The 16,330-nt window shown below is 33.9% G+C and overlaps 1 protein-coding gene across 3 annotated transcripts; it reads right to left on the minus strand.

Annotated features, from left to right (window-relative positions):
• Positions 1-3,261: 3,261 nt before the first annotated feature.
• On the minus strand, positions 3,262-16,297 carry LOC105430826 (uncharacterized). Of its 3 annotated transcripts, none has more exons than XM_089073193.1 (14): positions 15,797-16,297; positions 15,145-15,393; positions 14,320-14,451; positions 14,065-14,253; positions 13,733-13,890; positions 13,305-13,665; positions 13,091-13,214; positions 12,760-12,951; positions 12,327-12,685; positions 11,535-11,818; positions 7,418-8,007; positions 6,200-7,054; positions 5,960-6,078; positions 3,262-5,760 (listed from the first exon to the last, which is right to left on the minus strand). In XM_089073193.1, exons 2-14 carry the CDS (start codon positions 15,145-15,147, stop codon positions 4,234-4,236), a joined length of 4,893 nt encoding a protein of 1,630 aa, XP_088929319.1. In that variant the 5' UTR covers positions 15,148-15,393; positions 15,797-16,297; the 3' UTR covers positions 3,262-4,233. The 3 variants fall into 3 exon arrangements, with proteins under 3 accessions (XP_088929319.1, XP_088929318.1, XP_088929317.1); XM_089073192.1 differs by having other exon boundaries at positions 15,664-16,297; XM_089073191.1 differs by lacking the exons at positions 15,145-15,393; positions 15,797-16,297 and adding an exon at positions 14,943-15,073.
• Positions 16,298-16,330: the final 33 nt, after the last annotated feature.

The following is a 16,330-nucleotide window of genomic DNA, read 5'->3' on the forward strand; positions in this document are numbered from 1 at the left end:
AAAAATCTTACATTAATAGTATTTATTAGTATTAAAAAATTTTCGATCATCTTCTATATTAAAACATACTCGGTATTTAATATTTACTTATATTACAAACAATATTTAATTTTCATCTTTCAATAATGGAACATTAAATAATATAATTATTACATTTAAAATAACTTTTAAATTGCCTGCATCGTACATTTGCTATTTTTCATTCAGGATGCGTTCGTTTTACGCACTCACGCGTTGTAAGCATTGTTTTATCTTCCTTTGGCGTATAATAAATAATGAAGATAATATATTTATAGCGAATGAATATCCAAAGCAAACGCTCTCGTTACAATTTATTTAACGTTACAATTTATTCTATTCAGATAGATAGATGGATTATATCTTATGTATTTTATTTGTTACGATAAATTAATTATCATACATATTACAAAATAATATGCAAAATTATATTTAAATCTGTGAAAATTTCAAAATGCTCAACGTTAGAAATATTCGGATCAGATTATCATTAAATAAAATCTTTCGAGATACGCAGCTCCTTTGTCACGTTAAGGCAGTATTCATCGGGGAGATTATCAATTATAAAAAGTTATAAATTATTACTACGTTTTAAAAAAATAAACGCCGATCAAATGAATAGGAGTCATTTCTGCCCGAAATATTCAATAAAACAAGTCGTCTTTTAATATATATGAATCCAACAAAGTCAGTGCGAGTTATCAATGTTTATTGTTAAGATACATCGACGTTCTACATATGTCATTTAGAATTCGTCGTAGATTTCGTTTCGAAAAGAAAATAAAGATACGCAGAGCGCTAACACTATCTGCCCGTGCGAGCATCGATGACTGATAACGATGATAACACGCTGCGCGTGTACACAATGTCGATTATAAATAAAGTACCAAGACTTTTGTATCTATTATATCATTATCTCAAACATAAAGATTTCAACGTCTGTAACAAAATTAAATATAAGGTGTACATCTTTCGTTAAGCTTTGCGCACAATATAGGAAATATTAGAAACAGAAATAAATATTAAATTTTGGAAATAAAAATTTAGAATAACATTAGTTAATATTAGTAATTATATATGAGATTTTAGCGGCGAGGTTATATAGTATGTAATGTAATGTAAATATTTTATATTAAAATATATAATATTAAAAAACAAATGGCGCGAGCGTTCGAAACGTGCGTTTTGATTGACATAAAAAAGTGAGGATTAGAAGGAAACTGTGTTAATTATAATTGCTATTTCCATTAATAATTCACATATATTGTTACTGCGACTATGTTTCTAATCATTCAATACGACTTTCGTACTTTGAAAACCTTCTGGCAAATACTTAAACTGTTATAAATATAATGGAAAAAAATAAGGTAAATGAGACTCGGCGCTGTTAACAATTAAGACTTTTATTAAAAAACTTAAATCTTTATTATAAATTCCAGTATTTGGTGTAAGATTGTGCTACTATTTATTATTAGCATCAAGATCATTTTATTCTAGTTTTAAGAATATTTCAATTAAGACTAAAATATTCTGTTCTTTATAATAAATATGATTGGCCCTATGTCGATCCTATTTTATGCTAGTTCGAAGAGTAATAGCATTAGATCCAGAAACTTTTTCTGTAGGTGTAACAATTATTATATTTACTCTTATAACGATAATATTATTCATAAAACGCTTATATTCTGTATTTTTGTTAGGATAAAAAAAATTTATCAATAACTAAATATTATGCAGTATTATTAAAAGTATTTTTGAGAATTAAATTTGCGATTATAATTTTTACTATATTTGTATTTTCTTACTGATTGAATCGAGCAATAACTACTGACAGAACAAATTTCTGAACAAAACTATGAATTTATAATATGCAGCTAATGCTTTTATAGCCTGTGTTAGATACAAAGCTGTAATTAACGCAGATTGAATGATTGAAAACTATGATTATATAATAATTTCCATGAAAAAAGAGAAAATAGTGTTGATAGTAATTGATGTCTTTAGGCAACACAATTTAATTTCTGCAGATTTTGTTAACATCTTGTAAGCAATAATGTGTTTGCGAAAAATTTTTTGAAATAAAGTGTGCAAATGTAAAATAATAAATATTTTATAAATATTAAATATTATGATATTTAATTAAAATCAAATTAAATAAAATGACATAGATAACTGAAAACACAGCATAAAGTGCTTAGAGACTAATAATGTGAAATATACATATATAGTTTTATATGATATACAATTTTATATATATAATTCTTTTACATTATTAATTTAAATCAGTAAGAAATTACAATTATTATAAAAATCTATCTATAACTATAAATTTAACTCTTAAAAATAATTTTGACAGTGCATAATATTTAATTTTCGATAAAATGTTATTTCATATTCTTTATGATTCTATTGCTTCTCGTAAATTTTAACAGTAAATGTATATACCGGCCTTGAAAAAGTAAAGCGTGTGTCTAACTCACATTTATACAAATTTTTATATATAATTATATATAATTATATATAATTATTTCTTTCATTTTTTAATTTGTAATATAATAATATAATAATTTATGTAGAAGTAAAAAGAAGAAACGTGTTGGATTAAGATCTATAAAAAGTGTTCCAAAATTATTGGAGGTCCTTTTAGGATACATTGCCTTCACTATGCAACTGTATTTCATTTCTTCTCAGATGACCCTCAACTTCCTGTTTACCAGAATAGCAAATTCGATATCAGGAAATGGATTTTAACAAATTTAATCTACAATGCTGTGACCAATCGATTTGTAACAATTTTTAAGTTAGTTAGGATTCACAGAACATTTACCTGGACGCTTGTACTAAATGCAGCTTTTCTTAACTTTACATCGAGATATGATTTCATTATTTCTCCTTAGCTCTGTTATTAAGATTGAGTAAAAATGATCATAGTATCTCTTGTGCGATAGCGCACATAAACGTAATTTACACTAGCGTGTTTCATTCCTTACGAAATATATATTAACAAAATATATCTTTATCGAAAACATGTGTCCAGTAAATATAATTTTGTCTATATCCATCCATATATAGTATACAATTACTCTTTTTTTTCCAGTTAAAATTATTGCTTCACTTTACGGTATCTTACATTCTATTTATTTTTATAAATTTGCAAAATAATTAAAAAAGTCTGAAGTATCTCGAAGTAATGGTATTCAAGATTGAAAGGATTGCGATTGGATTACATCATATTACACGAGCTGGTCGAATAAATTTTATTATACTAACATATTTGACTCATCAGAATGATATATACAAATAAATCACAAGAGGATAAGGTAAATTTACACGTACGATGGAAAAGACGATGGTACAGAAAATATACATCTATTGCACAAGTGAAGTTCAGTTTTTACAATAGTATTCTTAATCAATAATCGGTGTAAATTAATTATATATTCGTTGTATTTCGAGTAAATGCTAAAGGAAAAAAAGATAAATATTTTTGCGACGGATATTTATTGCAACTTCGCCGAAGCGCAGGACAAACGATATCTCCGATGTGGCACACTGAAGGAAAAAGATAATCCACAGATTTGGCTCGTTAACAATAAATATATAGGCAAGAGCGAGAAATAAAATTTTCCGTTAGGTTTTTCTCGCGAATTGCACGCTACCCGTTTTCCAGCGACATTTATAATAATCTTTACATTAAAAACGGGTGACTCTATGAAAGGTAACAAAATGTAAATAAAAAAAAAATATATATATATAGATATATGCCTAAGCCACAAAAGTTTACTCGATTATTTCATTTAAAACATTCTATGCATACGTACATACACGCAACACTTCTTACAGTATTATTTGTTCCTTTATAAAATTAAGTGGAAAAAAATGAAGATTAGAATATTTTAAAAGTATATATTATTTGTCATGATATATGCTTGTTCAATTAAAAATCTCTTTGATATATAAAACCATCTCTGACTTAAATATATATCGTATTCAGAAAATTAAATGTTTGCATTATGTTAAATAAATTAATTTTAATTATGTGCGCGCACACACAAATACTCAAAAATGATATTTTTTTACAGAAATGCAAAACAAAGATCAAGCTTCTCTTATTTTTCTGTACTTTCTTCGCTTTCTTAGACGAACACTTTTGTGACTAAGCGTCGTGTGGCTAATTGAAAAATCTCAGAAATATTTTATCTTAAGGAAACTGAATTAGTCGTCTTGGAGAAGACTCAGCGGATCCTCAACGATCTTCTCAGCCGTTTTCTTCAGATCTCTAGTGACCGATTTCTTCATAGCCGATCTTGAACTTGCTGCAATCATCGTTGTTTTTGCTTTCAAATCCGTCGATGCAGATGGCTGCTTACCGAAGATATGGCCGTCATCGTCGTCATCGTCATCCGATGCGAACAAGGACTTAGACGATGCGATAATTTTCTTAGGAACAATTTTCTTCGCAAAAAGATCGATGTCGTCTTCGTCGTCATCACAAGGCATATTGCCAAAGATATCCTTCAAGTTCGAGCTCTTAACCTGAGAGTCGGTTTGAGAATCGTGTTTGGATTCCGAGAATGATACGCTATCCGATTTCTGCGACTGGCCGGATAACTCAACAAACAGACTGGAATCATCATCATCGTCGTCGTCGAAAATATTGTTCTTCTTCCGTCCGACTAAAGTAGAATTTGATTGCAGACCATCTAGTTTCGCTTTGCTGAACGCGCTACCGAAGAGATTATCATCCTCACCATTCTGCGCATCATTGTCATCGCCGAAGAGACCGATCTTCGTGTCCCGCAGTGGCTTTTTTACTGTTTTCTTTAATGGCGCCGTGGAAAATAGATCACCACCTGTATCGTCGTCTACGAACAGATCTAAAATATCCTTCTTCGGCTCACTCGACTTTCTCGCCAAACCGCTAGAGAAGATACTGTCATCCGGCTCAGAAAATAACAGTCCTTTGCTTTTTTCTGGCGATGGTGTTTTCGTGACAAACGCGAACAATTGACTAGGATCTTTTAGCGGATCGTGGGTGCTGTCGCGTAAAGGATCGCTCGGCTCTTCACTGGACTCTCTTGTCACCTCACTTCGTTTTTTATCTACTTCATTATCATCCTTCTTATTGATACTTTTTAATGTATCCGATTTGGTATCAATGTCCGATCGCACTAATTCGCTAGTACTTTGTTTATTTTCACTTTCATTATTTTCACTTTTATTATTTGTCGCATTTACATTATCAATATTGTCGAGCTCCTTGGTCGCGATATCTAAAGGCTCAACAGTAATAGGCGTTCTATCAGATTGCCCGTCATTAATCGGTGAAAGTATTGGCGCTCTACCAAATAACGTGTCTTCCTTCTGCGAATCTTCCGGCAAGTCTGGTGGCACATCGAACAAATCCTCCTCATCGGTGGATGGCGATAACAGAGTGTTCTTGTTTACACTCATCGAACTTTCCTTACTGATGCTACCCAGCTCGGATTTGTCATCTATGGAAGAAGGATCGATTGCCGAGCGCTGAACATTATCATTGATGGTCAAACGATCGGAGGTGCTGATCGCTGGAGCGGCAGATGAATCTTTGGTGGACGAGAAAGTGCTAGCATGACTCTCTTCTTGGGAATTATCATTATCCACGTTGTCAACCGTGTCGAAATCGATACCGCTGTGTCGCAGCGCGGATTTTCGGGCATGCCGGCTCTGAGGACGACGCTTTGCTTGAATCCTCACTCGACTCTAATAAGAAAACGAACGAATTATAAATTAAGGGAAAAATGCGAATTATTTAAAATATTTCAAGAATGCATTGCCATATCTTAAAATTAAATGGATTTTACAAGAATTTTTAATATCTACTTTCTGTAGAAATTTTTATGAAATATGTTAAGTATAATTTTTAATTAAATGAATAAATATATTTCAAGTTGATAAATACCTTGGATGCGGCAGTAGATAACGTTTCTACTTGAGACAAATCATCGAAATTTATCGCCGCTTCCGCATTGCTAGCGGTGGAGATTGTCGAGTAAGAGGATTCCTTTCGCGTACTACCTTCTGCAAAGACAATTTTTATTTAAATTATCTCCTCGTTCCGATAAGTAACAAATAAAATCTCAAGTGGCATGAGCTTTTAAAATCAATAGGAAATTCTTATCGACAATTAAACGATAATTACCTGACACACTTGGAGGCGAAACGTGACCACCGGTTTCCAGATCTCCACTATCCCGATCCACGACATCCTCGTCCTCATCTGTCTTATCTTCGCTCTTTCTCCACAACGGCGGCGCATCCATTGGTGAGAGTATCTTCAAATCACCCATCTTTCCCATTAGATTCTTTATCTTACCGGAGACCAATCTTCGAGATACTTGTTGAGTATTCTGTTCCTCGGATGGCGGTGAGATAGTTCGGATGCTCAAGGTTTTTGGTGGAGAGTTCTTCTTTGCCGTGCCGGTCTCCTCGGTGTTGGAAGGCATTTGCTTAACTTCAGCCTCTTTTTTCTCCTCATATACGTCGTTCCCCGCGACGACATTTGACTCCGCGATCGTTTTGACGTCACTCGATAACTCTGCCAAATTTTTATTTTCTTCAAAGAGTTTTTGAGTTTGGGGTTCAGCGACATCTTTTCTGACTTCTTTTTTGGATTTCAATCGATCATCTTCGCGCGATGTCGTATCTTTTTTGCCGAAAAGATCGTCGTAATCGTCATCCTCAAATAAAAGACTGCGAGGTCTCGTGTTTTTCGAAAATAGCCCGTCCAAATAATTTGATTCATTTTTGCTCTTTCTTTCTTTTTCGAGACTAGAGTCGTTCTTGGAAATGTCAGTCTTTGGTTCAACTGCTGCATCTTTTTCTATCAAGGAATGATCCTTGGCCGGTAGGAATAGATTATCCTCGTCCTCAAAGAGATTAGTCTTACGCTCGTTCTTCGATTTCATCGGTTTTACGCTGAATAAATCGCCGTCGTCATCATCGTCGTCGAACAGACTGATCTTTTTCGACTCCATTCTCGTGTTTTGTGAATTATCTAATGATTAAAACGTTTCTCTTTTATCAGATACGTTTAATTCTTTACAAAGTATGACATTCGTATAAATATATAATAAAAATATATAATAAATAAAATAATTAATATAAATGTATAAAATTATTAGATAAACATGATATAATATTTTTCATATTTTCAAATTGAAATAAAAAAATAGTCTCTTATTTCTTTCATAAAAATATAACATTTTACAATTCTCGCAAATTGAAATTAATCAAACTTCGTAAATTAAAATGAATGTTCTTGTATTATCGGATCACGATAAGAAAATTAATTATCATCGCAATGAAATATGATTTATTCAGAAGCTCAAAAGAATTATAAAGCGCATACTCTACTTACTTTTGTTGCTCTTCGACGTTATCGAGCTCAGGTCATCCGGAGCCACGTCTCTCGACGTTGGCTTCGACGTCACTCCAAAGATATCGACATCCGGAACGTCCCTACTGCCAAATATGTCCACGTCGTCGTCGTCGAACAGACCGCCAGTTTTTGGGGCTAGTTTCGCTCTGTCGCTCGACGTCACCGCGACGTGGACATCTGTGCTCTTCTGCGATCTGGAGCCGGAGCTAGCGGCGGAGAAAAGCTCGTCGCCAGAATCGGAATCGTCGAAGAGCGACGAGACCTTCGACTTGCCTCCTCGCTTCGAGTCCGACTTGCTCGGCAACGGCGGCGGCCCGAACAGATCGTCGTTCTCGAACACGTCGTCCTCGAGCAGTGCCGACGAAATATCTTGCCGTTCCTGTCCCGATTGTTGTTGCTGCTGCGATTGCTGCTGCGATTGCTGCTGCGATTGCTGCTGTTGTGGATTGTCACTGTTGGCATTCGCTGGATGATGTGTTCGCGCCGCAAACAGACTGTCACTGGTAACGCGCTCGCGATAGATCTCCTCGGATACTAGCCTCGTCGAGGTCATCCACGGCTGGAAATTCCTGAAACAAAAAATCATTGAGTGTTCCTTGTAAATATAATAAATAATGACATTCATCTGTCTACCAAAATTAGAAATAATGTATATGTAGTGATATAGAAAAAAATGAATATTTTAATATTTTTTTAACATCAAAGAGCTAATAGAAAAAAATGATGGATTTCTTTTACGAAATGATATTTAATTCATTCCATTTTGTTCATTAATAGCAAAATAGCAGCTATTTAATTTCAGTAACTTTCTGACTAACATCCTGCATATAACTTCTTCGTCTCTATTGATGTAAAAGCGTTGGGTTAACAAAAATTTATCTTTGCTCAAAGATTCGTCGCCTGAGTTTCAGTGATAATCGCACATCGAGCGATAAACGACTCATGACATTCGATACTTGCTTGATGTTATGACAATAATGCGCTTGATACATTGTAAATAATTGCAATGCCTGCATCTTTTTTGTGGAATAATTCATGTTTTTGTTTTTTAACAAGTTTTTCTAATAGATTTATTTGCTTATAAACTGTTCTCGATTTTATCACTTCATTGATAAGATTAAAATTCAAAGTGCAAAATATACATATTTTCCAGATATATATATATGTACACACAATCTTTTGAGATTACCAATCTTGATAAATTAATTTCCAAATTTTTTTTTTAAATTTCACCTAACATTCGAATCTTCTTATGTAAGAAAAAAAAAACACAAAGTAAAAATATAAACAGAAAATCTTATTCCTTTTCGAGTTCTATTAAAAGGGAATTAATTATAAATCGCCGCAACAAATAGTTTCGTCTCTATTTTACATTTTTCTGAAAAAATTTGTAAAAATTCTGTAAAATTTTGTAAAAATTTGAATACTATCGAGATGTTCAATTAACAAAAGTCAGAAAAAGATCTCCCATTAGAGAAGTGTTTTGCATATAAAAAACATTTAGAGAATGCTGAGTTCGATAGCAAATACGAGAAGATAATTAACGATTAATGTACCGTGCAAAACAAAACGAGATAAGTGGGTGACGCTCGACGACAATAAAAATGGTCCCGTAACGCATTCCACACGTCGCCTTTGATTAATGTCGACGAATCTAGCGCTGATTTGACACCTCGTTTTTATTCTACTGCTATCGTCGCGCGCAATATCGTACATTTTGTTTCATTTCTCCTTGTCGCACAGAAGATGAAATGTTCTCCTAGAGGTCACGACGTCAAAGGAAGGAGTCACGATATATAAATGCCGGACGTAGTTTAAACTGATTATCGTCTTTCTTCCTGATGATTTTCTGAGCAAGAAAGTGAAATGAAGGGTCTCTCCGCGCGATCTTGTTGCTGGTGTGCGCGTTCATCCACTCTCTCAAGATAGATACGTTGCATAATTCGACAATTAAGAGATTATTATCGAGAGAGTCATCTTTACACTCGGATGCTGTAAAATTATAGATACGCGTAAAGTAGATTATTTTTATAAAGAATTTACAATCATGATATCGTCATTGATATCTTTCTGAAAAACTTTAAAAATAAACGTACGTAATCTCGATATTTCAATGAAATTTTCTGATAATCTATAACTAAAATAACAAGAAAATGTAAAAATAAAATAAAATAAAAATAAAAAAAGTTTAAAAATGAATGAAGATTTTCATTTAATATTTTTGAATGTACTCACATGATTGTACTTCTAAACTGCCAATATGAAGACTAAATTCTGAGTGATGTACTCATAATTACATAAAGATTAATTGTATTGACAATGATACGATAATGCTCGTGTAAGTTACAAATTTATATAATTATATATCACATATCTCATAAAATATGTCCAATATTTATATTCAATATATAATTGTACCTATTATTTCCTATTTTTCTTCTTTTCTGACGATATTTTATTACCAAATATTTCTTCAATGATTATTTCGCATAGAGTCTGCACAACTATAAGATTCTATGGCGATTTCAATGCTATATTTAATCTCTTTTCTAACTATATTCCATTTTTTATCAGATGTCTAGAATCTAAAGTCAGAGAAACAAATTGAGTATCAGGAATTGGTTTTCAGCAAGCTTATTCAAAATGCTGTAGTCAACTGATTTGTAAACTCTAAGCTAGTTAGGATTCATATAACAGAATATTTATCCGGATATTTATTTTATCAGATAATAAATATTGCTTTTCTTGGGTACACCAAGATATTATTGTTTCTCCACTATTCTATTATTAAGATCGAGTAAAAAGGTATCTCTCCCGCGATAATATGCAATTGAATTTATCAGTTTACGTGTTCGCCGCTGCTTCTAATTCTGTTCATACAAAAACACAAAAATCACTTTCCTCTTGAATGATCATTACTTTTCCGTGAATTCTTCAAGTTGAATGAAGAAGTATTGTGCCTCTGGCACATTCCAACGCGTCATTAACGCAAATAAACGCCGCTCTCGCTCGAATCCATTCACCTGACCGATTTTCATTGCCTCACGACTTTTTCTTACCATTCATCGGAGAATTACCTTCTAAGAAAGCAAATAAACATCACGAGTTAATCGGAGTACGTTTCTATTTACCTTTCATTTGTTGAGATCCGGAAAACAATCTGGTCCTCAATAAAAAAAATCTTCATACACGATTGTAAATGTAAGTACTTTGCAATTGTTTCTCTTGTTTTTTAAATCATCTTAAACCAAATCACTTACGTATTTTTGCGTGCTCAATTGTTATTCCTTGAGAATAGAACGGCTAAGTACGAAAATCTACAACTGATGACAGGCAACACATTTAGCCATACTGAAAAGAAGCTCGCCTTGGACTCGCCGCAATATTTTTACTTGTCGTCATCGCGTAATAGGCAAAGCGAATGACTAACTGCTTGGGTCATCGAATCACTGTAAATATTTAGCACACTGTGTTGCGAGGCGCCGGCACGTGTCTACGTTTGCAGAATAAGGAATCCGGACTGATTCTCCTTTCAGCTTGCGCCAGCCACTCTCCTCGGAAGACTCTCGAATGTGATTAGGAGAAACAGCGTGGCAATTCTTCTCGTTCGCAATTCTGGATGCAATGTTAGCATCCGGCGAGTGAATACGCAATAAGCCACGCTTCTTCTTTTTGTTTATGCGCTGACCTCGAGAAACGTTGGTGTATCGTATATCATCGGATATGTTTCCACTCATGAAATAATTTAACAGTCTAAGAGTCATTCAATTTAAGCAGTTAACATCTATTTTAGTATGCACAGCTGATGTCACTGTACTTATTCAAAATATATCCTGTATATTCGAATGGATTTAATATCTATACTTTTTCATTAAAAATCCAAGAATCATGTAAGTATAATGTCATTTTAAAATATATGACGTAAAGGAACAATTGTAAGATTTTTATATATTTATATAAAATCAGGGAAGCAGCGACCTTTATATATTCAGCATAAACATAAGCGATTAGAACACGTATGCATATTTAAATAAAAAATGCTTCAGTCAGTCTGAAAAAGAAATTAAATGAACAAGAAAGAGATGTGACGACTTACCATAAACCGGATCCGGCTGTATTATCGATGCTGGGCGGTTGCATTGATATCCCACTGCTGCTGGTTGTGGCATTCTCGATAATCGCAGATACATTCGCCGTAGGATTCTGCGAACTACGATTCACTGACTCAACGTTACTTCTCGTCGCGCTATCAGAATTTCCTGGCGCGTCGCTATCAGATGATTCAGATGACTCTCGTTGTTTTATTCGGCTCGACAGTTTGTTCTCGATGTCCGACGTCGTAACATTACCAAATATTGATAGACCACCGACAGGAGGCTTCTGCAATTTATAATTTTGTCCTTTATTTAGATATACAAATAAATTTTATTCTTTATTATATAATATTAATATAATATTAATATTTATATATTATAATATATATAATATATATTATATATATATATATATTTATATATTATAATATATAATATTAATTTATATAATATTATAATATTAAATAGAATATTATAATTGCAAAAATTTTTTTTTTATTTTAGTATAATCACAATTTCAATTTTTCTTTCACTTTTTTCACTTCGAAAGTTATTAGTGTGATATTATAAACTTTTAAGTTATTAAATAAAAAAAATATTCCCATAAGAATTATATTTATATAAAAAATTTTTTAAAAGTAATAAAATTGCAATAACATCCATATTTGATTATTTTTTTCCTATCATATTTGTTGTTATTGCAAACGTTTTGATTGAAATACATCAAATATGATAGGAAAAAAATAATCAAATATAGATTCTATAATTGTATAAAAAATATTACGGCATCTTACCTTTTTACTCTGCTCCTGAACTGTATTTGTAGATGACATGTTTGCAGGTTTATGAGATTGTTTTGTGGAATTGTCAAATAAATCTGTGTCATCATTCTCATCATCACTAAACAAACTCGTGACGTTGACGTTGGATTCCGGTGTGCTCGTGGCAATGTTACCAATAGTTCCGGGTGCTACAATGTCTAAGAATCTTTTTGTATTCGCATTCTTTGCATTCGAAGAATAAGCGTTATCACTCGCGGAAGGTTCTTTTGTGCGTTTCTTGACAACGTTTTTCGACGAAAAGATGTCGTCCGAATCTTCTTCTGAATCCGCATCGACAAACAGATCATCGATCGCTGATTTTGGTTTCGTCGCTAAAAACATAGGCGAATTAAAAAGACAAATTTATCACGAAACATTCGAAGACTGCGAATATAAAAGTACTTACAAACTATACTTATTGGTGGTGGTACATCGATACTGGCTGGTATAATATTACTATTCTTATAAGATTTGATTGGCTTATCTTTCCACAAGTTTGCAGATACTTGTTCGTCAAAGAGACCCTTTTTGTCGCTGAACAAATTATCAGAACTATTGTTGAATACATCCTCATCCTTCTCAGGTGCAAATAGATCATCTGAGAAAAGTTAACAATCTCATCAGTTAAAACTTAATAGTCAAGTCTCGCGAATATATATATATATATATATATATATATATATATATATATATATATACACACAATATATTTTTACAACGCAATGTTAACTGCGTACCTTTAAATCGATTAATCGATGATTCACTGGTTTCATCCACAGCAACAGGTTTCTGTGCTTGACGAACAGTGCCTAATCGCTTGGCCAATTCTTCTGCAAAATTGGGCGCCGTTTCACTGGATGTCTGCAAAAAGAATAAGAATAATTGTTTCATTTCTTAAATATAAAAAAAAATTATTACAAATTTTACAGAACAAATTATAAGATTATTCACCTTTGATACATTATTAGGTGTAGTAGATTCAGAGGCAGAATTTATATTATTCTGAGATACAATATTCGCCTTATTATTCATGTAAGATACATTATTACTATGATCGTTATAATTGTCTGAATCGCTAGAGGACGATGATAATCTCGCTATGTTTATCTCCGGATTATGTCGGCTATTGAACACCTTCCGTGTATTTACATCTTCCTTCTCACTCTCCGATTCCTCTCGCTCCTCGTCGGCTTGTTCGGATTCGCTGCTGCTGCTCTCTAAGCCTACTTTACTTGATGCTACCCATTTTTCAGAGCCGATAACATATGGCAAGGGCCGATCTTGATATGGATCATTAGGTCCTACAATGACACTGTAAATCGACAATATTTTAGTACAAATTGAATTCTGTATGCATTGACAACAATAAAGGCACCAACCTAAATACTACTGCATCACCCTCGTCTTCTTCTTCACTATCACTGCAAGCCACATCCATTACTTTGAATTTTTCATCCATTATACTTAAACCTTGCTTGACGCTCTCGGTTATGCTAGCCAGAACATCTTCTGGAGCTGAATCCTGAGTCTTTACATTCTACATATAATATAAAAATTTATTTCACTCAAATATTAAGCACACATTTTCCAAAAAGATTTAAAAAAATACAATACATTGCACAAAATATAAATATTAATTTTTAGAAAAAATATTGTAAATCCTTTACATAAAAATATAAATATATTGCAACTTTTGAAAATATACACTTACTTTCTGCTTCTTTTCAGGATTTTCCTCAATCTCTATATCATCTTCCTGTACACGGCTTTCAATAAACTGAGTGTTAGCCAAAGCTAGGGATATATTAGTAACATTGTCCACTAATATCCCCGTTTCTTTCAACTGTGTTGTCAATGTATCCAGAGCTGCTTGAGTTTTGTTAGCTTTAGATACCAGATTCTAGAATTTCATACAAAATCAAGATGTAATATACTATCAAAATCAATGAGGTTAAGTAGAACATACTTCTGAAAATTGTTGAAGATGCTTGAGGAGCCCAACGTCACCTGCCAGACTCCATTCCCGCCTCTTTTTCCTCATCTCTTCTGTGGTCCATGGATGATCCCATGATTTGTCTATACTACCATCTGATATATCCTATGACATGAGACAAAATAATCAATTAAATAATAATACACCAATTATTTAGGCAATACAAAATCCCAAATTATGATATAAGATAACCTTTTAAATGTTTTTCATAAAATTATAATTTTTATTTTTATATTATCTGGATATCCATTAGTGTAATTAAGAGTCTACACGATTCTGTTCATCATTATTGCGCAAAAATTTTCTTTCTTGTTTTCACCAAACTTCAAATATATATCTATTTCTCTTTAAATTCGAATGTACATTTTTTTACATTCGAGTTTAAAGAGAAATAGATATATATATATATATATATATATATATATATATATAAAATTATAAAAAACTGACCTCATTCAAACAGATGATTGTACATATATATATTAGTATATATATATATAATATATATATTATATATATATATTATATATATATATATAATATATATATATATATATGTATACACATATGTATTAAATGTAATGTCAATAACATACATAAGTAAACGAACGATGCTCATCAACTTGCATGTTTGACAAAAACTTTCAAACATACGATTCAACCATTCAACGAGAATCGCTTCTGTACGAACTGAATATGGTTTCGAGAGAGACAATTTGATTTCCATTAGCCGCATCTGCTACACTAAACATAATTTTACCACTTTCGAAGGATGGATGTCACAACTGTCTCACTTACCATGTCGATTACTCGTGTTCAAATAACACGATGAAGAACGACAAGACACTGTCCCTCTCGCGATCACATTTAAGCGGATCGAGAGACCGTATGTACCTGGTACCTAATCGAAAAACGCACGAGAGAAGAAAAAAAATATACAAACAGAACATACACCAAATTGACTATCGCGAGCGGACTACTCGGCTTAACGCGAGCTGAACGTTTTGGATCTGCTCCTGCAACTGTACCAAGCTACACTTTCTGCATCTGAAAGCGTAAAAAGGTATCTTTTCATACCTCGCACATAGAAATTTTCATTTTAAAATTCTTGACTGTGATTGGCCAGTTCCGGGATTCTGTACTTGCTTACCGATAACTATTGGTGTCGTTAACTAACAACAGCCAATGATAGCCGTGCCTTTTTCCAAGATCATCCTTGCTATTGGCTGTCGTTAGTTAACGACACCGACAATTGTTGGTAAGCGAGTTACAGACTCTTGGCTCAGTTTGCATAAATTTAAGTATAAGCTTTCCTACGGTCACTAGCCTTGCTCCAGTCATTACGCTCTTGCGAGCGTTGGAGCGAGAGGAAAATGGAATACATATTTTGTTCCGCGTTCCAGATTCATCGCGAACGGAGCAAGAAGTACAGGAACGAATGGAAACGGACCGCTGTGAAGGGAACGGAGAACGCGCAGCCACCGCGCGACCGTCGTACGCAATCGCCGCCGGATTGTTTGTCAATATCCTCTCCTCCTCCTCCGCCGCCGCCGCCGCCACTTCCTCCTCTTCATCTTTCTCCATCCTCCATCGCTTATCTTCCCGCACTCGGGGAATCAATTCGTCGCATTGATTCGCCAGGATTGGCCAGGATCCGCGGACGAGTACGCTCGTCATGCTGACATGACGGACGGTCGACGGCAAGTTCGGTAGCGTGACGTTGAAAACGAGCCACCTCCACCACCTCCTCCTCTCTCCTCGCGTCGTCCGCCACCGCGATGGCTCGCCCTTCGCGACGTGCGTGACCGTGCCCCAAGATCCCTGTCTCGCTCCACTGCTCGCCGACGACGACGTCGCGGACGTTGGAACGTGGTGGACCAGCGGGCGCACACAATCACACACGCGTGTAACAGGCACTCCACGGTATTGATACGCACGCGCGCGCGCGCGCGAGCGCACGTGCGTGCACGCGCACGTCACATTA

The sequence above is a fragment of the Pogonomyrmex barbatus genome, unplaced genomic scaffold (assembly GCF_055798465.1).
Source record: "Pogonomyrmex barbatus isolate J1 unplaced genomic scaffold, ASM5579846v1 scaffold14, whole genome shotgun sequence".
In the NCBI taxonomy this organism is placed as follows: domain Eukaryota; kingdom Metazoa; phylum Arthropoda; class Insecta; order Hymenoptera; family Formicidae; genus Pogonomyrmex; species Pogonomyrmex barbatus.

What these genes read in the sequence shown, in the direction of transcription:
- LOC105430826 (XM_089073191.1), bottom strand. Translation starts at nt 14,975, where the DNA reads ATGCAAGTTGATGAGCATCGTTCGTTTACTTAT. An exon ending in ACAGCCGGATCCGGTTTATG is followed by an intron (nt 8,008 to 11,534) that starts GTAAGTCGTCAC and finishes TTTTTGTTTCAG; the next exon opens with GAATTTCCAGCCGTGGATGA. An exon ending in AACGTCGAAGAGCAACAAAA is followed by an intron (nt 7,055 to 7,417) that starts GTAAGTAGAGTA and finishes TTTAATCATTAG; the next exon opens with ATAATTCACAAAACACGAGA.